General features: G+C 41.5%; 1 protein-coding gene across 1 annotated transcript; it reads left to right on the forward strand.

Annotated features, from left to right (window-relative positions):
* Positions 1-25,186, forward strand: PXT1 (peroxisomal testis enriched protein 1; the record flags this gene model as incomplete). The annotated part of the gene is given in 4 exon segments (XM_084228353.1): positions 1-93; positions 95-167; positions 16,893-17,023; positions 25,082-25,186. Coding segments are annotated over 4 exon segments (402 nt in total).
* Between the last annotated feature and the right edge of the window lie 406 nt (positions 25,187-25,592).

The following is a 25,592-nucleotide window of genomic DNA, read 5'->3' on the forward strand; positions in this document are numbered from 1 at the left end:
ATGAAGAAAAAGCATGATGCTATTGTTTATGAACTTAAAGAAGTTCTGAATCTTCTCAAAGTAACAAATTGTTGCAAATCACTGTGGGTGAAACCGTACTCTTCAGAAGGCATACATGACCCGACTTGTGAGCTCCCAGCAGGTTTCAGCCATGTCAACAGATCCAGGTAAGAAATTATTTATATTAAACTAAGATAAATGTTCTGCTTAGCAGGTATTTTTCTTGGCATTGAGGACATAAAAATTGTGCATTAAATAGATTAAATATTAACTGCAGGAAGATAGTGGTAAAACTGTTCATCAAAGTTTATAGGTGGTAAAGATCTAAAACTGACTCTGCTTCGTGGTATTAAATCTCTTAGTCCCTTTTATCCTTGAATCACTGATGTGACAACTATTCAAGATGATCCCAAACTGATTTAAACAGATTAAATTTATCTTTTAATAAAAATGTATCTTTACACTTGCCCTGATAATGTCCCAATTATTAAGGTAGGGAAAATTCAGTTTAGGTTCCTCTGTGGTTTTGCTAATATAGAAAAGAGTATGAAGAAAAGAGAAACTTGAAATTTTGCTTTGCAAAAATGTATGATTCCTAGATTTCCCAAAATGTTGGAAACTTAAAATCTTGTGTTCTGAAGAGCATTAGAATCAGGTTAAAATTTATGGGGTTTTGGACTTTTAGATTGAGAGCATGCTAGACACTTGAAAGAAATTACTAAAACTAGTCTCAAACTACATTCCAACTTTACAAGAATTACCTGAGAAAGCAGAAAATCAAGCAACCTGATAGTCTCTTGCCACTATACCAAATACATGGTATCCATATTTAAAAATAATTCAGTTGACTAAAAGTGTGAATTTTCACATGTGCAGGTGTCAGTTATTTCTGAAATCCTGAAATTCTGTTATTGAATACCGTCTAGAACATATATATATTGTTTTTTTAAATTACAGTGCAACTCATACAACATAAAGTCCAACCTTTCAAAGTACACAATTCAGTATTTTGTTTTTAAGATTTATTTATTAATGCATAGACCAACCGGGTTGTAGGCCAGAGGTGGGGGGTGGGGATTCACCAGAGACAGAGTGGGGAGCAGAGCAGGCGGATCTACTGAAATACACGGCTGAAGGGAGCAGGGGGCGAGACAGGAGAGGTCTGCTGCTCTGTATGTGGATTGAACTCAGACCCCAGCGGTGAGAGTGCTGACACTCAACCCCTAGGTCACCAGGGAGGCCCTACAATTCAGTGGTTTTTATATAGCCACAAAGTTGTGCAATCATCACCAGTATTCTAGAACTTAACATTTTATAGTAAACTTCCCAATGTTGTCTCATTCACTATACTACTTGGTCCTCACAGATTCCTTGTGAAGTTGATGGGTTATCATCTGAGATAGCGTCACCTCAAAAGCAGGGGGGAGAATTATGGAGCTATACCTTTGATTAGTGTTAACAGCCAAACAACTGACCTACATGTTTGTTTTCATGTCTAGAATCTCGTCTTACTATGTATGTAAGTTGTATTAGTTGTTGGTATTTTAGCCGTTGGCATCGATGACTTCCAAACTGTTAGAAAAACGGACATTTCTCCCCCAACCTCCGCCCCACCCCCCACCCCCCGCCCAAATTTGGAGGTGGTAGCCCAAACAGCCTCCCATTTCCTTCCCACCCAGGGGGCAGCAGCGTGTTTCTCCTCTAAGAAGTAGGGGAGCGCAGACTGAGAGGGGGTGTGAGAGGGATTTGGAGCTGTCATTAAAGCGTCAAGGACGCCAAAGTTAGGGTAACAGGAGGTGCCAGGCACTTTAAGGGGAGCACCCCCTATCCCGCCTCCCCGCCTCTAGATGTCGCGCGCCCCCGCCAGCGCCCGAGGCCCGCCTCTTCCCGGCGCGCCGTGTGCACTCCCCATTGGCCAGCGCCTGTCCACGTGACCTCCGTTGCCATAACGGCCCGCGCAGCGCGCTCTTTTCTAGCCTCGGAGGGCTGGGCTGCTCGTCGCGCTGGTGGGCCTAAGGTACCTGCGATCGCTGGGGACAAACTAACAGAGGAAAAAGATAGCTGCGCAAAGTAGAACTGTAATGAGGGAGAGGTGTCCCTCAGTGGTTTTGTTTCAGGGTGCGACACAAACTGAAAATGGAAACCACAACGTTATTGGCTGGAAAGTGACCCGCTGAAACCAAAATTTATCAGTGACACTGGGGAAATCTGCAGATGCGAGCATAACTCTGGCAGGGGAAAACCCATAAGTTTTTATACGGGGAACTTAGAGCTACTTTTTCTTAGAAAAGTTGAGGGGGTGGGTGGGACTTTGGGAAGTCCAAAGTTGTCGTCTGGATAAGGCTTTGGGGGAAATTAGAAACTTTTGGGAAAACAGCAGTAAAAGTAAAAAGGACACCTGTGCACCTCTAAAATGTAATAATTGATAGAGAAGGGCAGAATTAAATGTGCATATGTATGTGTGTAAGTGGTATAAATGGGATATGTAATTGTAGAAGTCAGTAGAATCCAGTTACTCTCCCTTTGAGAGGGCTTCATTTTTGTTTTGCCTTTTTTCCCCTTTTCTTTCCTTTTTTTTTTGTTTTTAATTCTAAGACCAGTTCTCCTTGTCTCCTCTAGTTGGACACATTCTTTTTTTTTTTTTTCATTCATTCGTTAAAAAAAACCCAAACACCCAAAAAACAAAAACTAGGGCCTACTTTTGATGTATTCTAGGCACTGTTCTAAATACTGGAGTAACAACAGGAAACAAAAATGGTAACAACCCCTCCCCTCTTGGAGTATTTCATCTGGTAAAGGAGGCTGATAGTGGTCAATCACACATATATGTTAAATAGAATGTGATAAATACCGAGAAGAGATCCAATAGTTATAAAGTTGGCTTTGTCCTCGCAGGGAGGTTACAGAAGATTTTCCTCAGATGTAACCCTGAACTGAGACCTGAGTGGGCAAAGAGGGCGGGTTGTGGGGTGTGGGGGATGTGTGTTGGGGTGGGAATTGCAGGCAGAGGGAACATCATATGCAAAGTAGAGTTGCTAGTCGCCTCCCTTTCAGGGACTGGCCATCCCACCTACTTCCACTACACATACATTAATCTTGCTTCTTAGTTCTTGGAAGACATTTCTTTTAATTTCAAGTTCTTAGGAATTACCTCATTGTAACGCATAATTGTTGTAGACAGTATGTATCCAATAGGCAAGTATATTAACACACTTTATATATATTATCTCTGATGTTTCACAAAATAAAAATATGCAATGATTAAAACAAAATGTAGAATATGATGTATATTATTAGAGCTAAAAGAGCTATATAGATGTTCCAGGTGGTGAGAAATCACATTATTTTGGAAGGCTCCAAAAAGGCATCTTAGAGAAAGTAATTTTTGAGATATGCTTTAAAAGTAAGATTTGGTCAAATGATGATAAAGTTTAGAGTATAAGGTTCAAGAAGAGTAAGAAAACTGGACAAGATAAGTTGAGATAGATTCCAAGAGCCTTGAAAATCAGTCCAGAGTTTATAGAAATTAAATAGAAATGTTTTAAGAAGTTTCCTGAGATACTTTCCCCTCCCCCTGCCCGTGTTTACCTTGGAAAATTTAAAATTTGCAAAATTTTTGCATGAATGAATGGCAGCTTGTACACCTTTCACATGAATTTGCCTTTTTTAGCCACATTTGCTTTATCTTTTTATCTCTCTTCCTGCGTACGTGCACACGCACACATGCGCACACTCACACTAATGCAGGTACAAATATTTTTCTTTGCTTCACCATTTGAGATACAGTTGCAGACATACTAACTCTGTTACAGGGCAACCCCAATGTGAAATAGGTTGCCTGACTGTGGGTCCTCACCTGTGTGCTTAAAAGGGACTCATTATGAGACTCAACTGCAGGCACACACAAAAAGGCTAATAAAGGGTTTATTTACAAAAAGGGGAAATGAAGGAAAGAATAACTCAGGGAGAAAGAGATAAATTGGTGAATGCGTCCTATCAATTCCGCTGAGCTGGGACCCCAATAGCATGCTGAAAGTCCCCCCAAAAAATAAGGAACCCAAGCCCCACATGTCTAGTTATATAGCCCCACATGTCTAGCTGCTTAACTCCACCCTTATTTCCCAGCAATCCTCCATTTGGTGATGACAACATTATGAGATTTGTAGTCCTTGGTGTCTTGGCTATCTCTGATCTGGGGTGGGGGTGGAGTCCATAAAACCTGTTTATGTGGAGTTTGTTCAGGACCTCCTTTCCCCCGACATCTCTATCTCTAAATCCTCATATTGTCTCCTAAGAACAAAGATATTTATTTGCATTACCACAATACAATTATGACACTACTGAAATACTTTTAAAATTGAATTTTGAATAAGAATTTCTGCTAATAAATAATGAATGTGTTACTAATTTTAAATGGCTTGCAATGGTGGCTGGTACATTATGAGTGCTATATAAGTATTTTAAAAAAATAGATTTTCATGGTTAGAAAGCTAAAGAATATGAAAAGGCATCTGGTGAAAAACCTCTTCTGTATTCCTGTTGCCCATCTATTCAGTTTCTACTCTAATTGCTCTCATTATAAGCATCCATTGTTCTTAGATTCTTGGGTATCTTCTACAGTTTCTTTATGCAAATGTGAACAATTATGAATATGGATTTTTTTAATGCCCCTTGTCTTTTAGACAAAAATAGCCCACTAAACACTCTCTTTGGAGATCTTTATGCATTAAAGCTCTCTTTCTGCATAGAGAGCTTCCTCATTCTTATTTACAGTGGCAAAATATTCTATTGTGTGGGTACATCCTAATTTATTTGCAAATGCAAATATGTTCAAGATTTTGGTTGTAGCATTGGTTTCAATATTACGTGACTGGAAACAATCCCAATACATATTCGGTCCATCCCCTTTGGGGACTACATCTTTATAATCATAATTAACAATATCCATTGAGTACCACCTATGTATATGAAATAGATACATGTCCTCAAGGATTTCACCTTTTAGTTGGTAAGCATGCACAATTTTTATATATTATATATTATTTTAATAAATAATATATATTATATATTATTATAATATATAATAATTATATTATTATGTTGAGTTTCAGAACACAAACACACCTCTTGCTTTTGGCACACTTAATCTTTTGTTGCATCCTTTCTTCAGAGCCTTTCTTCTATACTCCTTTGCCTATCTTATTCAGCTATCCACCAAGGCTTGTTGGTTTCCTTATGTTACCAGGCAATAAGGGGCCCTAAAGCTGGCCAAGGACAGTGCCCAAATAGTTTACCAGCCACTGTCTGAGTTCTTCACCTGCATGAACAATTGCAAGACCACACAGGTTCAGGGAATAATAATAATGGGATTTATTTAACAAATGGGGAAATAAAGAGTCACTAAGGCCACAAGTGGCTGACTATCTCACCCCAGCTAGTGTCCAGTGTTCAAAAGTTCTAAACAAAATGGCGTCCAAGATGGTATCTTACCGCTGCAGAAGAGCTGGAGTACATACTCCAAACAAAAGCCCTCACTACCAAAATGGTGTCCTCCTGCCACTGAGAACCTGAAACACATGGCAGCCAGAGACAATGGGCAGAGACCCACCTCTCCGTGAGAGCAGGAGATGCCACTAGCAGGACACCAGAGTCTCTGAGATGCGCCAGAGGCAACAGCAGACACTATCAGATAGACAACACTGGAAGCAGCAGCAGCAGCAGCCAAACAACCCGACAAACAGCCCACCTTCACACGGCTCAGCAAGGAGCCCGGATCCAGGCCCTCACCGTCCCCTCCAGGCTGTAATGGCAGCAATGCTGCCAATGGATAGCTGCAAAACGTCTCAACTTTTCTCCTCCAAGGTCGGCTGCTGGAAGCTTCTCCAGGTCCTTTGGAGGCCAGCAACAGCAGCTGACCTTGGAAGAGAAAAGTTGAGAAGTTTTGGGCATAGTGGAGTCTGGAATGGTTGACTCCGGGGGCTGCTTCTGCACATCCTTATATTCCCTATCAGAGCCTCCACCCTCACTGGTTCTTCCTTGCTTGGGCATGTTCCACCTGGCTCTGTTCATCCTCACCTGCATCCTCCTAAAGCAAATACTAGATTTTTTATTTCCTAAGTAACAACTAGTTTGTCAGTTAAACCAAGAGTTGTAACATTATACTTTTGGTTGGCACAGGCAGGACTGGCCCTAAACCCATTTTGAAGTAGGTGACATTTATCTGGAGCATCTCCCCACTTGGTTCCTCTTTTGTCTCTCTGGAACCTTCTTTCCTGATTAGCTTTTCTGAACCCTCTTGTATTCCTTTGACTTGCCTTTTTGAGTTTTCTTTAATGTCTTTGAGTTTATTATAGCAGTTCTGAACTCTTCCTCAGATAGGAAGATATAATCTTCAATCCTTTTGTGTTTGGATTCTGAAGAGTTGATCTCACCTTGTGATCTCATACTTTCCTGAAGTCTCACATTTCCATGTATTATATTTTTGTCTGCCCATTTTGCTGCTTGAGGGCTCCCTATATTATTATTATTTTTAATATTTTTAGCAATTTATTTACTTTTGTCTTAACTGGCTTCTGTATGTACCCAGACCTGTTTTGTAGTTGCTGATTAGGGTGAGAAGGGACTTTGAGAGATCCAGATGTTGTGTGCTTGAGTTAGGGTGGGATTGGCTTGTGTTTGTGGTACCCCTAATCACCCTCCTTTCTGGGGCTTGGGATTAGAGACTAGGCAGTCCCTGTGCTCTCAGTACACTTCACAAAATAAGTATCAGTCCCAAGGAGATAACTGTTCTAATATAATCTTTACCGGGGACCCAGTTTGTGGCGCGGCCCAGCCCCTGAACTGGGTTTTCCCCTCTTTTTTTGTGAGTATATCTCCATATAACCTCTCCTTACCTCTCTCCAGGGTCTCTAGCTGAGCTGACTGCCCTTCCACTGGTGTCCTCTACTCCAAACCACAATGTACATGTTCCTTTCTCTACCCACCTCCTGTTCAATGTAGCATGAATCTCCTCAGTGTCAACTCTGTTGAGATTTATACTGGTCTGCACTGACCAAGGGGAAATTAATCACATTCTTATTCAAGAGACTGTCCAATCGGTGTCCCTCTGGCTCATTGCTTCAAGGGCCACAGACTGTGGGGACCTGTCCCAGCAATTGCCCCTGTTGGGGGCTGTCATATCTGCTCCCCTTGGCAGGTACTGCTCCACTGCTTGTCTGGACCTTACTGGGTCTGTGCTGCTTCCAGGACTCACCCTGAGACTCCCTGTGAGCCTGCCCCAGGGCTCACTGAAGTCTGCCAAGGGCAACTGCTGGTAGGGCTACTTTCAGAATCTAGCCTAGAGTTTGCCGAGGTCTGCACTGATGTCTTTGGAGGCCTACTGTGGTGGATCTGCTTCCAGGTCTCATCTGAGGGCTCAGGGCCTGCAGAGGTCTGCCACAGGTACTCTACACAGGCCTTGTTAGTTTCACTCTGCTGTTTGCAGGGCCTGGAGGGTCACTCGGACTCACCTTGCTTGCCTGGGTGGGTGATGTGCTTGGCTATTTCCACTGGTTGCTGAAGTCCCCATCTTCCAGATGTTACTTCTAGTGGGTGCTTTAATCTTGTTTTTCCTTCAGGAGTTACTAGCTTTTTTCTGCTGCAGTCTAGCTGTGAGTATTTGGAAGAGGCGAGCCCCACATCTTCACACTGCTGCCTTCTTGCCCTGCCCTGACCCTCTTGAAATTTCATTGTGATCTAGAGGTGAGGTTTTTATTTCTCCATTTGTGGTCCTGAGGACTTGGTGGGGCATTTTTTTAGGTGGGGATGGGACTTTCTAATCTGAAGTTGGGTGTCTTTCAGTTTTGTGAAGTCGTGTTGTCCTGTTTGTTTTTTTATTGGGCACCCCCCAAACCCCCCCATCCCATTCCCTTTTTCTGGGACTCCTATTGATCAGATGCTTCTTTCCAAATTAGCCCTCCAGGTTACTTATTTTTTTCTCTCTTATATTTCAAATTCTGATTTTTCTCTGAATTATTTTCTTGACTTTATTTTTCAGACCATATTAATTTTGGCAATCATATCTTTAAAATCTGATTTTTAGGATTTTTCTTTTTTCATAGCATTGTCTTTTGTTTCATGAATGTACTATTTTCTTAAGTTTCCCTAAACATATACCTTAGAATTGCAAACATTCTTTTCCTTTTCCTGGATTACATATGCTTTCTTCAGGGTTACTGTTTTGTTTATCTTTCATGCTGTGGTTCTGATTTCCTGTTCTTTTAAAGAACTGTGGAATGGGTAGCTAGTGTGGGTTTTGTCTGATGTCATGTGAGTAGAACTATTTTTCCAGGTGGTGGCAGTAGCGAACAGTTATAAAGTGTTTATCCACTTCCAAACACCATCCTGTGTGCACTTTAATGTATTAGCTCATTTAATCATCTCAAAAACCCCAGTATGAGGTAGCTACTAATGGTATTTCATTAAGTTTAATATTCAATTAATCATAAGGTGCACCATTACTTTGTTTACTACTAAGAAGGTAAATGATGCTGTTGGACTATCACATGGCCATGGACTATAAAACACAATATGATTTTGGAGATTTTAAAAATATCTTAGGCTCAGTGAAATAAGCCAGAAGGAAAAAGGAAAATATCAGATGGTTTCACTTATAACAGGAATATAGGGGAACCAAATAAGACAGCAGTGTAAAAAAAAATAATAACAGTACGAAACACAGCAAAGCAAAAACAGACCATTTTAAATCAGAGACATCCTGGAGGGGAGGAGGAGGGAGAGGGATGAGAGGGAGGGAGGGAGGAGCACAGGGGACTGAGGTGATGGTGGGGGGGTGTGTTGGTGAAGGAAATTCTATGGGGACTACACCTGGGGAGGTGGGGGGAAGCAAATATTGTTTAAAAATGAACAGTGATGTAAAAAACTTAAAAAAATTTTTAAAAAATCTTAGAATGTTGAAATAATACATTACCATTCCCCTCTTACATTTGAAGAAACTGAGGCATAGAGTGATTAAATAACTTGCTCTAAGTCAAATAGTTTTATCTGTAGTGAATTTTATATTTGAATCCAACCGATCTGGCTTCAGAATTTTACCACTGCGCTGAACTGCCTCTCCAGAGCTCCGCAATTCAGAGGGAACTGAAATGAGATATAGAAGGCTCTGAATTGGGGGAATTTTGGGAGATAGGTATGAAGCTGGTTTTCTGGCTGCAAATCCCTCAAATGTCAGGAGAGGCCTTTAATCTAAGGCACCAACATTCATGAAGAAACTTTGGTTTTCCCCATAAGATTTGTTCTCTTCCAGAAGAAATATGATGTATTGTGTGTGTGTGTGTGTGTGTGTGTGTGTGTGTGTGTAGTGGGCTAAGATGTCAGAAGTACAAGTGGCACCTCCAGTCAATGGCATGTCTCCCTCTCCCAGCCTTGGGTTCTTGGTGGGTTAGCAGGATTCCAGATCTCAAGAATCCCTGTGAGGGGTTTGTGGTGTTTTTTTTCTACCTGGCTCACTGACTTGTCTTTATCTTGTATCATCTGCTTGCTGCCTCCTAGAAACCTGTGCAGCTCTCTCACCTGTTCTTGAGCTTGCCTCCCATTTTCCTCACTTTTTTGGTTTTATTCTTTTTCTGAAGTTCATTTTGGTGGGGTTTTGGGAGAAATGGAGATGCCAATGATTGTGCTTTATCTTGAACGAGAAGTTCCTAGACTTCTATTATTTAGTGAACAAAATAAAGATTATTACAAGGATGACCACCACATAATGAAGTGAAATATTCACATTATAACTGTTAGTGGAGAAGCACTTATAAAAACTTAAAAAAAATTTTTTTGCAAAGAAGAACTGGAGTGGGCCACATGTAGTTTGCGCTCTAGCTTGAATCAAACTCAGGCCACAGTGGAGGGTGGTGTGGGTGATAGCGCTGAGGCTTAACCCCTAGGCCACCAGGGAGGCCCCTTATAAAACCTTACAAGCATGTTTGCTTAAAAGTTCTAAATCCAACAGAAATGACAGCCAGTCAAAATCTCTCACTGGATTCTCAACATACAGGAATAATTTTTAAATTTCTAGTACACAGGGGCTTAATAATTGCTTTATAAAAGAATTATTTTGCAAAAGTATAACCTTGAAACTTTTTCCAAATTTCTTATCAGGCTATTTAAACTTTATATTTTTAGAACTGTGTGTGGACATATTAATATTCACCCACCTTTTCAGTATAAGGAGAGATACTTTTTCCCTCTAGCTATTAAAAAGTCAGTACTTGGAAAAGAATACAGTTACGCCTTTTTATTTCATTCATTTAATGATCTTGTCAAAAGACTTCTCATTTCTTTCTTACATGGCCACTTTAAAACTTTGATTTAATTGTTTCTTCCTTATGATCTTCTCATGTTTCTTATAAATGATGGGAGAGCTAATTGTACAAATGTCATGGGACAGCAGACTGACTTTCCTTAACCAACAAATAATGTCATCTATAGGTCAAGTATCAGAACTCCAATCATTTCGCAGTCAACTTTTATAAGGAACAGGTAAATGATCAAAATCAAAAACACAAACCACTAGTATGAGGAACTTAATTTTTAAATTTCACTTTCGAGTATGTCCTGAGGTCAATTTATAGCCAATACAATCTTATCCACATTGTCTGCTCTGGACAATGGTATTTGATATATCAAAAGATAATTATTTGTTGGATTTCAAGGAAGAAAAACTTACTCCATTCATCTCTAGAGCTGTGGAATTTGGTGAGGGTGGTTATGAAAAGGAATTGAACTTGCAAGGTTCAGGATCTCAGAACTGGCGTTCAGTAAATTTTTTTTTTTGAGTCTTGGCTTCTTACGTCTGCTCAGTTTATCTCTCTCAGTTGGCTCCTCCACCTCTCCGTTAAATGTTTCCTTCCCCTTCAAAATTTTTTTTTTTAAAAGAACATTTTATTCTTTTTTTTTTTTTTTAAGATTTATTTATTTATTTATACAAGCACTGGGTACAGTCAGAAGCGTGGGAGGGTGAGAGAATCCACCAGAGCCAGGGCAGGGAGCAGAACAGGCAGACTGATGAAGTACACTGCTGAGGGGAGCAGCGGGCGGCAAAAGAGGTCTGCGCGCCATGTGGGACCCTCGCCTGGTGGCCGGGAATTGAACCGGCACTGCAGAGGCTGCGGGCAGCTTCGCAACCCAGCGCTCAACCACTGCACCACCGGGGAGGCCCTCCCCTTCAAAAATTTTGTTTGCAAATGACCTTGACTTATTATCTTGGGCTCAAAATAATTCTGTGCAATTCCTGGTCCCAACTCTTACCTTAGTCTGCTGAGTCAATAGTCAACAGAAGAAGAGCCTTTTTCCTTCTTGGGACCAGATTCTGTGTTCTTGATTAGCGAGTGGATTTTTTTGTTCTTGGGTGGGCTGTCCATCTCTGATACAATCAACTGTGGTCTGGGGTTGGGGCAGGGACATGAAGGAAAGAATATGATTGTTTAGGCAACTGGGAAGATTCTCTTGGCAGGGGTGTGGGCAAGTGAGATAATGATTCACAACATTAATATAAGGATCCTGTGGTATGTTTTAGGATTCTGAATCATCACCATTGTCCCCTCTCCCCCCACACAATGTGTTATGTTCCATATACCATAGTTAACTGAGTACAATGCCCATTAGTACATTTTATTTTTTAAAAATATTTATTTATTTATGCATACAAGAACTGGGGTACAGGTCAGAGGTGTGGGGGGTGAGAGGATTCACCAGAGACAGAGTGGGGAGCAGAACAGGTGAATCTACTGAAATACACTGCTGAGGGGAGCAGCGGGCGAGTCAGGAGAGGTCTGCTGCACCATGTGGGTAGCTCCCTGGCCAGGCTTCGAACTCGTGCTGCAGAGGCTGTGGATTGCTTCATAGTGCGGTGCTTAAGCCCTTGCGCCACCAGGGAGGCCCTCCATTAGTACATTTTAGAAGGAAATTTTCAAGAAGAGTGAAAGATAGGAAACACCATTTTTCCTGGTTCCTCCTTGACCTGACTGATCTTTCTTGGTAATTTTTGTGGTGAACTCAAATTTTCTTCTTTCTCTTACTACTCACCTCTTCTGCCTTCTATTCCTGTCCTCTCCAACACCCACTCTCTGTACAGACGGATGGTACCATTACTGGTCCAGTCTCCTGAGCTGGAAGAGTAGGAATTTCCATTTTCTTACCACACCACTCCTGTTGTTACTGCTTTACTATTTGCTAAGCCAGGCAGATCTGTTTTTTAAATCCTGGCATTCATATTAACTGACTTTCAAATCCGAGGCAAGTTATTTGGCTCCTCTGAACCACCAGTCCTCACACTTGGCTACACATGGAACCATTTGGGGAGCTTAACAAATACTGATACTTGGTCCAACTGCCAGAAGCCAAGACCATAAAATGGAAAAAGGAAAGCCTCTTCAACACATGGTGCTGGGAAACCTCAATAGTCACATGAGAAAATGAGACTAGACCATTATTTAACACCATACACAAATATTCACTCAACATCGAGTGGGACCTGATTAGCAGTTTTAAAAGCCTCCCCAGGAGACTCCAGGTGGAGCCTTAATTGAGAAACACTGCTCTAAGCCACAGCTTTCTCATTTGCAATGCAAGGCAGTGACCTCTTGGGGTCGGTGGTGAGGTGTAGTCAGTGAGAAAATGCAGGTATGTTGTGGCATGTGGTAAGCTACTGTTAGGAAACTCCTTATCATCCCTCCACAGCACTTCATGGTAGCCACTAAACACATTTCCCACCCTGAGTCTTACCAAACTCCACTTGATCTGAGAGAACTAGCTAGAAAGCAAACTGATCATGTTACTTCCTGCTTAAAACTCTTTAGCTGGTCCCCTGCTCCACTTGATGGCATGCAAACCTTTTACTGTACCTTCTGATTTTGCTCTTGCCTACTCTATTAGCTCTGTCTCTCATTACTCCCTGTCTTTCAGCAATAGCTACTTAAGAGTTTTTGCACAAAACCTCTCTGTCTGTCACCCCCCAGGCCTTTGCATGATCCTTTGTCTGGAATATTACTTGCTACTCACTCTTGGTTTCTTTCCTCACTTCTCTTCCTCCTGCCCTTCCCCGCCCCCTGGCTTATTCTTATTCATCTTATATCCTCCAAGACTCAGCTTAGATCTCTTCCGGGTACTTCCCCTGACTTCTCTGCACAGACCTTGCCCTTACTGTAACATGTAGAATTGTAATTTGTGTCTTTCTCCCTTTTTTGTGTCTTTCTCCCTTTTTGTGTCTTTCTACACTTTTGAGGAAGGGCTTATTCTCTTGGGACAAAGTCTGAAAATTCAAAATTCTTAAATTTTATTGGATAAAGCAGGTTTAACACACGTGAAACTGTATCTGTGAAGACATACTTCTATTTTTTATTATTTTTAAGATTTATTTATTTATGCATATAAGAACCGGGTACAGGCCAAAAGTGCGAGGGGGGAGGGGGTTAGAGGATTCACCAGAGACAGAGTGGGGAGCAGAACAGGCAGATCTACCGAAATACAGCAGGAGAGTCAGAAGAAGTCTGCTGTGCCATGTGGGTCACCTCCCTGGCCAGGGATCGAACTCCTGCTGCAGTGGCTGCGAATTGCCTCATAGTGCTGATGCTTAACCCCTTGTACCACCAGGGAGACCCCATACTTCTATCTATTTTAACCCAAATTTATTTTTTCCTCCCCTACATTCTTGAAGTACTTGGGAATTGTTTCATCACCTACCAGTGGAGTGAAAGCAACTTAAGAACAGAAACCTTGTCCTTATTCTTTAATAGTTCCTCAAAGCACCCTAATAAATGTCCCCTAATAACATTGCTTAAAAACACTCATTCATTCTCCTCTCTCTCTTTCTCCCTCTCTCTCTCTCCCCCCACCTCGCTCTCACTCTCGCTCTCGCAAGCCCTTTCTCTCTCTGCATACTAATGAAAGATCTCTCACATGAAAAAAAAAAAACACAAAAAACACTCATTCGTTGCTGAAAGGAAAAAGGCTTGGAGGAACTCATTAGAAGATCATGGGTAAAAACCCTAAATGGAAAAATCTATTTTAAAAAACTATAAAGGTCTACAAAACAGCATGGTATTGGGACAAAAGCAGTCACACAGAACAGTGAAATTGAATTGAGAGCCGAAAATAACCCATTACATATATGGGCAGTTAATTTTTGACAAAGGGGCCAAGCTATACAATGGAAAAAGAAAAGCCTTTTCAACCAATGGTGCTGGGAAATCTGGGCAGCCACATGAAAAAATAAATGAATCTAGACCATTATCTAACACTACACACAAACATTAACTCAAATTGGACTAAAGACTTTATATAAGTCCTGAAATCATAAAATATATAGAAGAAATTACAGGTAATATACTCCTGGACATCAACCACAGAGTTATCTCAATGGCAAGAGAAATAGAAACAAAAATAAATAAATGGGACTACATCAAACTAAAATACTTTAGTACAGTGAAAGAAACCACCACAGAAACAAACAGAAATAGAAAACTTACTGACTGGGAGAAGATATTTGCTCACCATCTATTTGGCCAGAGCTAAATAGCCAAAATATAAAAAGAACTCATACAATATAACAAAAAACAACCCAATTAAAAAAAAATGGGCAGAAGCTTTGAATAGACACTTCTCCAAAGAAGATATGCAGACACATGAAAAAGTGCTCAGCTTCACTTATTAGGAAAATACACATCAAAACCACAATGAAACATCACCTCCCACCTGTGAGAATGGTCGATATCAAAGTGTCCGGTAGCAGTATGGGTTGGCAAAGGTATCCCAAAAAAGGAACTCTTGCTCACTCTTGGTGGGAAGATTAAATTAGAGCAACTCCTATGAAAAATGGTTTGGATATTCCTTCAAACACTACACACGGAAATACCATATGATCCAGCAGTACGTCTCCTACGTATTTATCTGAAGAATATGAAAGATCTAATTCCAAGATTTATGCACACCTATCCTCATAGCATTATTCACAATAGACACGATATGGAATCAACCTAAACTGTCATCAATGGATGACTGGATAAAGAAGTTGTGGTATAAGTACTTAATAGACATTGAAACAGACAAAATCTTGCCTTTTGTGACAACATTGGTGCACTTGGGATGATTATGCTGAGTCAGACACTGAAAGACAGTCACTGAATGGCTTCTTTTAGATGTGGATATAAATAATCAAAGCAAATGACTAATAAATCACAATAAAAACAATTGTTAGAATCTATTTAAAATATAGTGGTTACCAGGGCCTCCCTGGTGGTACAAGGGGTTAAGATGCAACCTATGAAGTTATCTACAGCCACTGTAGCATGAGTTCCATCCCCAGCCAGGGAGCTACCCACATGGCGCAGCAGACCTCTCCTGCCTCACCTACTGCTCCCCTCAGCACTGTATTTTAGTCAGTTTGCCTGTTTTGCTCCCCACTATGTCTCTGGTGAATCCTCTTACCCTCCACACCTCTGGCCTGCATCCCAGCTCTTGTATGCATAAATAAATAAATCTTTAAAAAAATATATAGTGGTTACCAGCGGGGTAGCAGTGGGAGAGGTGGGAGGGTAGAGGGCATTAGCCTAATAGCAGTTCACTAGAGCTCTGGTGGTGGGTTCGTGAAGATGTACCCCTGGAATTTATATAGTTTTGTGAATCAATGGTAAATCAATAAAATAAATTTAAAAAACTATCAAGATCTAGACCTGCACTAATGCAATAACTACTATACATTTGGTTACTGAGCACTTCAAATATGGCTACTGCAGCTGAGGAACTGAGGTTAAGTTTCATTTAATGTTAATTAAAGTTTAAAAAACAAATAATTCAATCATTGGAAAACAATTATGAATGTTTTCTACATATATATCAATCGTTTTTTACTGTAAATTTCATGAAATCTAATTCCAGATCAACATTTTCCAGTGAAAAGTTAGCACCTGAATTGAATGTGTTATAAGTATAAAATAAAAACTAGATTTCAAAGATGTGGGTAATAAAAAGAATACAAAACATATTGTTAAAAATTTTACATTGATTATATATTATAATGACACTATATATTACTAAAATTAATTTTATCTTATGTCACCACTAGGAAATTTAAAAAGAACATGTAACTCAAATTATATTTCTGTTGGGCAGAGCTGATATACTCCAATGCAAGGCTTTACTTTTTAATTGTTGCATTGGCAACACCACACTGATAAATCGGAGTCCTGGAGCAGGCTGCACAATGCACAATGCTGCTGAACAAGCAAGATCCTGGCCTTTTTATTGATAGACTAATCATATAGCATCAGTTACGTGGGGTAGGACAAGGAGAAAAAGATGGGTGAAACTAAAGAATGTCTTTGTCATTTAGGGCTTTGGGGGGACATGAGTCTACTGACCAGATAATTCTTATGTATTTGATGACCAAGTGTTGTAACCAAAATTGTAACCAAGACCATACTCCTGACCCCCAGCCATGGTTCTAATTTTATCGACAAGGCATTCCACTGATCAGCTTCTGGATCCCTTGTCATACATCAATCAATGCCATCCCTCCTCTACCCCGGGCATTCACAGTCATACCTCATGTGTGTACCTTCCCAGTGTGATCAAGCTTTCTGCTCTTGATTGATTTGAAAGGCATCTTGTAAGGTTTGGCTATGATTGATTGATGGGACAATTCTGACCTTGTATAGGAATGCAGAACTTCAGGAAACAAAGAATGGTGGCTGAACAGGCCACTCAAGTCTAGCAGACCCATATTTAATAATCATTATTTGGTGGAATGCCATCCCTCCCCGTGTCTAAATTATCAGTGACTAGTGATGAATGATTTATAGATAGTTAATGGAGTTAACTTTCTGAACTCTTTTCTGTCAATGCAGATCACAATCCACCTTCTCAGCCCAAGGAGAATAATATTGGCCAGAACCATCACCAGGAGGAAATAATCCACAGGTTAGCCATGCAGCTGAGAAGCATTGGAGATAGCATCAATCACAGGCTGGTACAAGAGGTGAGATTTCATTTTCCCTGGGAAAAACCTGCCAGGTAGAAGAAAGAGCAAACAGAATGGACTGCTGGGTGGTCGGGATGCCTAGGAATTAGCAATTTTAATAATGTCTAGATTTCTAAGCATTAGATCTAAAAATTGTGAACCTCAGTCAAAGTCAGTATTTGCTTTCATGCTTGCTACTCAAACTGTGGTCCGTGGACTAGTGTGGCATCACTTGGCAGCTGGTCAAATGTTCAAAAGCTCAGGCTGGAATCATTTCACAAGGCTGGAATCAGAATCTGTCTTTTTACACACACCTCAGGAAATTTGTGTGCACATTAAAATGTGAGAAACTTGGGCCTCCCCAGTGGCGCAGCGGTTGAGCGCTGGGTTGCGAAGCTGCCCACGGCCTCTGCGACGCCGGTTTGATCCCCGGCTGCTCCCCGGCCACCGGAGGAGGGTCCCACATGGCGCGCAGACCTCTCCTGCCGCCCGCTGCTCCCCTCAGCAGTGTATTTCATCAGTCTCCCTGCTCTGCTCCCTGCTCTGGCTCTGGTGAATTCTCTCACCCACCCACGCTTCTGACTGTACCCAGTGCATGTATAAACAAACAAACAAATAAACAAACAAATAAATAAAAACATGCCTCTATAAAAAAAAAAATGTGAGAAACTTTTCTCCATGTCTTTAAACTAGGAAGCTTGTTAGAATCAGCAGTGGAGTTTTGAGAATATAGATGCCCGGGGCCCTATCTCAAAAAATTCTGATTTAACTTACATGAAGTATGGCCTGGGCATCAGTCACTTTAACAGCTTCCCAGGTAAATCTAATGCTCAATCAGAGAAGAGAACTTCTGTCTTAGATTGTGGTTATCCTCCTGGAACCAACCCAGAGGTTATGGTCTAAGCCCCATTCTTGCTGATTTATTAGTTTCTCCTGATTATTATTTAAGAGATGATAAAGAAAAACAGAAACAAACACGATCACTGAAACCTTAGGGTGATGAAATCCATAGCCACCTTAGTTTTCCTCCAGAACAACCTGTAGTTGGCAGCAGTGAATGGTGACTTGAGGGGCTCCATTGTGGGAGGGGTGGCTGCCTGTCAGGCCCCAGCTGTGATGATTTCTTGGTAGTTGCTGCTGCTGCTGCCATGCTGGCTTCAGGGAGGGCCATGTCCTCCTTTATGCTCTGGCCCAAATGTGGACAATACAAGTTTTCCTTCAAATAAAATATTCCCCAAGACAAAACATGAATGGAAAGACCCAATAGCAAAGCTACTAAAAGTCAAAGAGTGCCTCCCTGGTGGCACAGCGGGTTGAGCACAGTGCTGTGAAGCTGTTTGCAGCCTCTGCAGTGCAGGCTCGATTCCTGGCCAGGCAGGGAGATACCCACATGGCGCGGCAGACATCTGCCTGGCTCGCTGCTCCCCTCAGCAGTGTTTTCGGTCCATCTGCCTGTTCTGTTCCCCACTCTGTCTCTGGTGAATTCTCTCACCCTCCCCTACCTCTGGCCTGTACCCCAGTTCTTGTATAAATAAAAAATAAATCTTTAAAAAAAGAAGTCAAAGAAAACAAACACAAATATTTCGTAAGCCAGTTTCACTCAAATACCGAGTGCCTACTGTACGCCAAGCTCCAGAGCAGAGAGCAGGACAGAAGATGAGGCAGCTCACACGGAACTCTTAGCAGGGGGGAGACAGACAGTAAAGCAGAGGGCCAATAAGCCATCTTGTCAGAAATGCAGGCTTAGAGCAGGATGAGGGGACATTGAGTGCTGGAGGTTGACTTTGGATGGGTGATCAGGGAAGACCTTTCTGGGGAAGTGATATTTGAGAGAATGGAAGTGAGGGAGCTAGTCACCTGGATTGAGGGAACAGCATGTATGGGCCCTTGTGACAGGAACAGGCTTAAGGTACAACTAGGAGGCCAGAACAGCTGGCGTGAAATGAGTGGGGTCTGGGAGTTGGTCTCTATCTTGGGTGTAAAGTAGGTGTTTGGGTTTCACCTGAAGCATAGGGAAGCTTTGGAGAGGGAGGGCAGGAGAATGCTATGAGCTGATTTGCATTTAGAATGGAGATTCCTGCGATGCAGAGTAGGCTGGCTGTGGGGGCATGAGGGACAGCAATCCAGAGGGGACCGTCAGAGGCTGGAGGCAATGGAGGTGATGCCTCCATTGTTACATAACTGCAGCTATCCTTCAGGTGGATTAGATGGGGAGCTAGGATGTAATGAATTCATTTCAATTTCAATATTGAAATTAGAGCCTGTAGGGTTGACTGATGGACTGGATATGGGAAGTGAGAGGAAAAGAATGGCTAACTTGACCGATTTTGTCCTGAGCCTCCAAATGGATGGTAGTGCCATATACTGAGACGGGGAGGACTGGGAAGCACAGGTTTGGGGGACAATGTAGATTTCTGTGGAGATTATTTAAATTTTATGTTAGGCATAGAGACTGTGACACAGAGATGAGCCATAGAGATTGTGAAGTGATGTAATTTTATGAACCAGGCTGGAGCTCAGGGGAGACATTGAGGCTCAGGTAAGGATTTGGATTATAAAGTATCATTTTCTCTGTGGGCTCACAGGTTTCATCACACCCTAGCTCCCCATCTCATCCACATGAAGGACAAACTACAGTTAGGCAACAATAATTAGTACTTACTGAGGGCTGGCTATTTGCTGGGGCCAACCCAAGTATTTCACTTGTGTTTATTCATTCTTACAACTGCCAGTGAAGCTGAGACTATTGCTGTTCTCACTTTCTAAATGAGAAGGTTGATGTTTAGAGAAGTTAAGTAACTTAATGTCCTGACAGTGTCCTAGGTTGCACATCTGGTAAGTGGTAGAGTTAGGAATTGAGCCCATGTTCACTGGTTCCAAAATCCACACATCATGCCACCATACTGCTCAGTATTTGATGGCTATCTCCCAGGAGCCACCGCCAGCTTTCTGCTCTCTCTGACATCTGGACCCAAGAGCATGCGGCCCAGAGAGAGGTGGGGGGGTGTGTGTGGTTTTTTTTTTGCATCTGTAAGTTGTCTTTATTGGGTCCTATGCAGAGAAGACTTTACTTGAAAGCCTTACCCTCTGGTCAGAATGGAAACCATATCAGAATATGACATTAGGAGTTGAACATCCATGGAAGACATACTTACATATGGATTCGACACTCATGGTGTATGAGGTTAGAAATGTGCCAGGTACAAAGCCACTTATTTACTATGTGACCTCACATAAGTTACTAAACCTCCCTGTGTCTCATCTGGAGGAATTTATCTTGTTTACTTATTATTAACATGGAGATAATAATAGTGCCTGCCTTAGAAGGCTGTTGTGTAAATTAAACAAGATCATCTGTGTAGATCACTTAAAACAGAGCTGGACCCATGGAAAATGATGAATAAATGTTTTCTAAATGAAAAAAAAAAAAGGTTTTTGCCTCTACCTTTTGAATATTCGCTGTGTATCACTTTTCATAGCATACTCATGGTATTTATCATCTGCCTTCATAGTACAGTTTTTTTCTGTAGAAAAGTTTTCACTAGTGATTCTACTTTTGAATTCTAGGAAAATCCTAAGTTTGGCTTTCCTGCTTCTTGATCAGCAAACTCTTTTTTTTCCCCCCTCTGCAGAGTAGATACTGGGCTAGGAAATCACAACCACTTATTTTCTACTTTTGACTTAACCTGTCAAGAGGTTATTGCTATGTAACTGCCTTTTCCATTTTGCCTCCTTTTTCCCCCTTTCCATTACCTTTTAAGTTGTAATTCTTAAACCTTACTTCTGCTGCCTAGTAAATCGACTCTGAACTGTGTCATTTTTCTTTCATTTAAAAAAATAACTTTACTGAGAAATAAAATTCACATAACTCTGTAGTATATAGTGCACCCATTTAAAGTGTTTAGTATATTAATAGAGTGGTACAAATATCACCGAACCTTTAGGACATTTTCATCACCCCAGAAAGAAACCCTGAAGGGAATTGTAGTGACTTTTTATTTCCTCCCACTTTTCCATCTAGCCTCACCAACTTACTTTCTGCCTCTAGATCTGCCTATTCTGAACATTTCCTATAAGGGGAATTACACCTTTTGTGTCTAGCTCCTTTTACTTAGCTTAAAGTTTTTTCAAGATTTATCCACATTGCAGCACATATCAATACTTCCTTTTTATTGCTGAATAATATTCCTCTGTGTGTGTGTGTGTGTGTGTATCAACCACAATCACATGTTATATTCATCAGTTGATGGACATTTGGGTTTGTAAGGGCAGGACTGGCCACAGTGCAGGTTTTCTGATCCCATGCAGACCAGGTAAAGGAGGAGTCAGAGTCCTTAGTGGGTTTTTGCAGGTTTTTTATTTGGGGTTCACCAGGCATATGGCAGGCAGGGGTGCTGGCTGGGGGACTGGGAGGCTGGCAGGCCTCCCAGCCCCCAGCAAGTCTTCACTCTATCTGGGCTCTCTGGCGTTCTTTCTGCTGCTTTTCCGCTTCGGCTTCTACTGCTGCTGCTGCTGCTGCTGGCTGGGGCTGCTGGCGTCCCCCCGTGACGCCGCCCTTAAAAGCCCAGTCTTAGCCCAGGTGAATCCCATCTACCTATGCCCACACCCTATTCCAGGTGCCCGCCATCAGGCATGCATTCAGGACAAGGATCCATCATCTATCCTGATGGCGGAAGGGCAGAAAAGCCTGACATTTTCTTTACCCTACAGGGTTGTTTTCACTTTTTGGCTATTATGAATAATGATGCTATGAACATTTGTGTACAAGTTTTTGTGTAGACATATGTTTTCAGTTCTTTTGGGTATATGCCTAGGAGGGGAAGTGCTGGGTCACATGACAATTCTGTATTTACCATCTTGAGGAACTTCCAGGCTGTTTTCCACAGTAGCTGCAGCATGTACATGTGGCTCACCTGCAGTATACCAGGTACTGGTTTCTCCACATGCTTGTCAGTATTTGTTGACGGGTCTTTTTAATTATAGCCAACTTAGTGGGTGTGAAAGTGTTTCATTGTGGTTTTAATTTACATTTCCCTGGTGGCTGATGTTGGGCATCTTTTTTGTGCTCATCCATCATTTTTATATCTCTTTGGAGAAATGTCTGTCCAGATCTTTCACCCATTTAAAAAAACTGGGTTATTGTCTTTTTATTATTGAGTTATAGTTCTGGATATATTCTAGATTGAGTTCCTTATCATATTCAGTATTTGCAAAGCTTTTCTTCCATTCTGTAGGTTTTTTCACTTTTGTGATGTTCTTTGAGGCACAAAAGTTTTTACTTTTGCTGAAGTTCAGTTTACTTATTTTTTCTTTTGTTTTTTACATTTTTGGTGTCATATTTGATCCAACATAAAAATTTATAACTGTTTTATTAAAAGATATGCATAGTTTTAGCTTTTAAATTTAGGTCTTTGAGCCATTTGGAATTAATTTTTATATATGGTGTGAATTAGAAGTCCATTATTATTTTTTTGTTTGTGGTATGCCATTGTTTCAGCACCATTTGTTGGAAAGACTATTCTTTCACCATTGAATTATCTTGGCACCCTTGTTGAAAATCAATTGACTATATATATTTGGGGACTTATTTCTGGACTCTCAGGACAGTTCCACTGATCTATATGTCTATCCTTATGCCACATTTTACAAAGCTGGCTTTGACCTAGACTTTGAATGATACCTTATTCTATACCACAAAATTGCATTGTAGAACTCTTTTAAATAGAACATAGCACATTTAAAAAATGTGCTAATCTAATCACCTTCATCTAATCACTTTTTGTACTCTCTGTAACCAAGTGGTCACATTGATTCTCCAGATATCTTCCTGCCTTACTTAAAGAACTTTGATTCTTGCTCTTGGAACACCCTCGTAAGGAGCTCACCAATTTATATTTTTGTGCACTGAATTGATTGTCCTTGAGTTGTACATATCTTGCTTTATTATTGTCTATTTTTCTATTTAGTTATATGGGGTTTTGTTTCAAGGACCTGGCCTCTTTCTCAAATTTTATTTTAATCCAGGGCATATAATTTCCTAAATATAAGGTATGTTTTAAAATAGTCTTTTAAAAAAACAAGAAAAAAAAGATAAAATACTCTTCATATCACTTTCAGGGTCTTCACTGTGTCTTTGAAATTTTCTCTATAGGAATCTCTCCTAGATTCTAGAAACTGTTCTCTCCCTGTCCCTACAGACTGAGGAGTGACAGCTCCACTGTTAGAAGCCCTGGGTATTGTACCACCCCTGGAGTCCCTTCTCCATTTTGTAGATAGTTTTTTAAAATTTAATTTTCCTTGAATTATCCTAATTTGAGTGGCCGTCTTTTTTCCCCTGGGATCCTCACTGATATAGTAATGCACAGGGAATTTGTGAGTTCTGAGAAGAGGGAGGGAAGCTAACGTTATTAATCTTCCAGGTACTCTTTGAGACACTGTTAGATGTTCCATTTAATTCTCCCAATAACCCTGTGACTTGTTTTCATAGGTGTTTCAGAAGAAGCAGTTGCGGTTCAGAGGGATTAGGTAACTATTTAAGGTCACACAGCAAATAAGTGGCAAAACTGGAATTTAAATCTGTGAGCCTCTGACTCTCCGTGCTCTGTGTATTTTCTCACCTGTCTTGCTGGAAGGAGATTCATTCAATTTTCCTAAATGATATTAACTATAAAAGGGGGGAAATCCTTGAATGACTTCTACTTACTGATCAAGTCTAAATTCTTTTGTCTGCTGTTAATGCTTTGTCATGCATTCACTGCCACTAATATTCATTGAGCACATTCTATCCGGTGGCTTCAGATAGAAGGCTCCACTTGGGTAGCCATTATCAAACAGACAAAACTCTCTGATCTCTTGGCGTTTATATTCTAGAAGGGAGAGAGACAGATACGAAAAGAACAAGTAAAAGTATATAGCTAATCAGATAATGATAACTATTTTGGAGAAACATAAAGCTAAGAAAGGGACAAGATGTGTTGGGGAACTTGTCATTTTAAGTAGAGGGGATCGGGATGGCCTCACTGAGCCGGTGACCCACAGGGCTGTGGGGGGAGCTGTGATCCGAGGGACAACACTGGAGAGAGACTCTGAGGTATGGGCATGTCTGCATGTCTGAAAAATGCTGAGAAGCCTGAAACTGAGTGAGGGAGAAAACAGTAAAAGATTTGGGCCTCCCCTAGTGGCTCAGTGGTTGAGCGTTGGGCTGCAAAGCTTCCCGCAGCCTCTGCAGTGCTGGTTCGATCCCCGGCCACAGGCGAGGGTCCCACATGGCACGCAGACTTCTCCTGCTGCCCGCTGCTCCCCTCAGCAGTGTACTTCTTCAGTCTGCCTGTTCTCTTCCCTGCTCTGTCTCTGGTGAATTCTCTCACCCTCCCGCGCTTCTGACTGTACCCAGTGCTTGTATAAATAAATAAATAAATCTTTAAAAAACAAAAAACAAAAAACAGAAAAGATTTGATCAGAGAGGTGGGCCAGGGACAGATTAGATAGATCCCTGAGATCTCTATTCTCCTGAGTTGAGCCCGAGGCCGCGTGCTGAGCAGAGGGACTTTTTAATCAGGCCACTGAAGCAGCTGTCTTGGAAAAAGTTTGCAGGAGGAGGGGCAGGGACTGGGAGAGCCACTTGTATCTGACTGCTGCCTCCTCCCCATGCTCCCCTTGTCAGCAGTGGTGTTAACGTACTGCTGCACGAATCCGCTGTCATGCTCATATCCTCTCTCTTCTTCCCCCACCCAAGTCTGTCCTACTGCCAACACTAAAGTCAACTTCCTTGCTTTTGAAAAGACCAACTAAGTGCTCTGGGAAGCCAGAGGAGGAGGGTATCATTGAGGTGTGCCCTTGAGGAACACCCTCATTGCTGATGGGTGAGATGGGAAAAGGCCTGGTGGAGAAGTTCACAAGGCAGTGTGCAGGAGATGGACATATGGAACAGACCAAGATGATCTCCTTCAGCTCTCACAATTCATAAAGCAGCCCTAGAAGCTGTTTCTGGCCTTGGTTGAATTAATATTAATAGTGAATTTCTTACTTTGGGTTACTCTATTGCTTAAAAAATTCTCTCTCTCTCCTCTCAAACAGGATCTCCAACAGGAAGCCAGAGATGCACTGGCTCATTTTGTCTTACTTTTCTTTGGAGGAATTGATGCATTGCTGCACTTTCTCTGGAATAACCATTTGATGTAAATGGAAGGCAAACATGGAATTGTTTTCCCTCTGAGAAACATGAATCCCATGGGAATAGATGGGAAGAAGGCCCTTCCCCACACCCCTCTTCTTACCCATCACTGATGGCTTGCGGCTGGTGTGTTGGAGTGCTATGACCTCATTGGCTCTGGGGTGCCTGTGATTGCCTCACAGTAGAGCCCAAGGGGATTTGGGAACCCGGGAGGCCTTGCCAGGTAGAGAACACCAGCACCGTGGCTGGCCCAGTGCTTCTTGTAAGGAAACTTTGAGCATTTACTTCCATGAGTGAAAAGGAACCTTGTCCTCAAACCAGAGGTCAAGAAATGGGTGCTTTTTCCTGGACCTCTCCTGGTTGTTAGACCCTCCCAACTGTTGGCCCCCCTCTTGTTCTGTGTCCCGATATTCA

The sequence above is a fragment of the Talpa europaea genome (genome assembly GCF_964194135.1).
Source record: "Talpa europaea genome assembly, chromosome: 2".
NCBI lineage: Eukaryota > Metazoa > Chordata > Mammalia > Eulipotyphla > Talpidae > Talpa > Talpa europaea.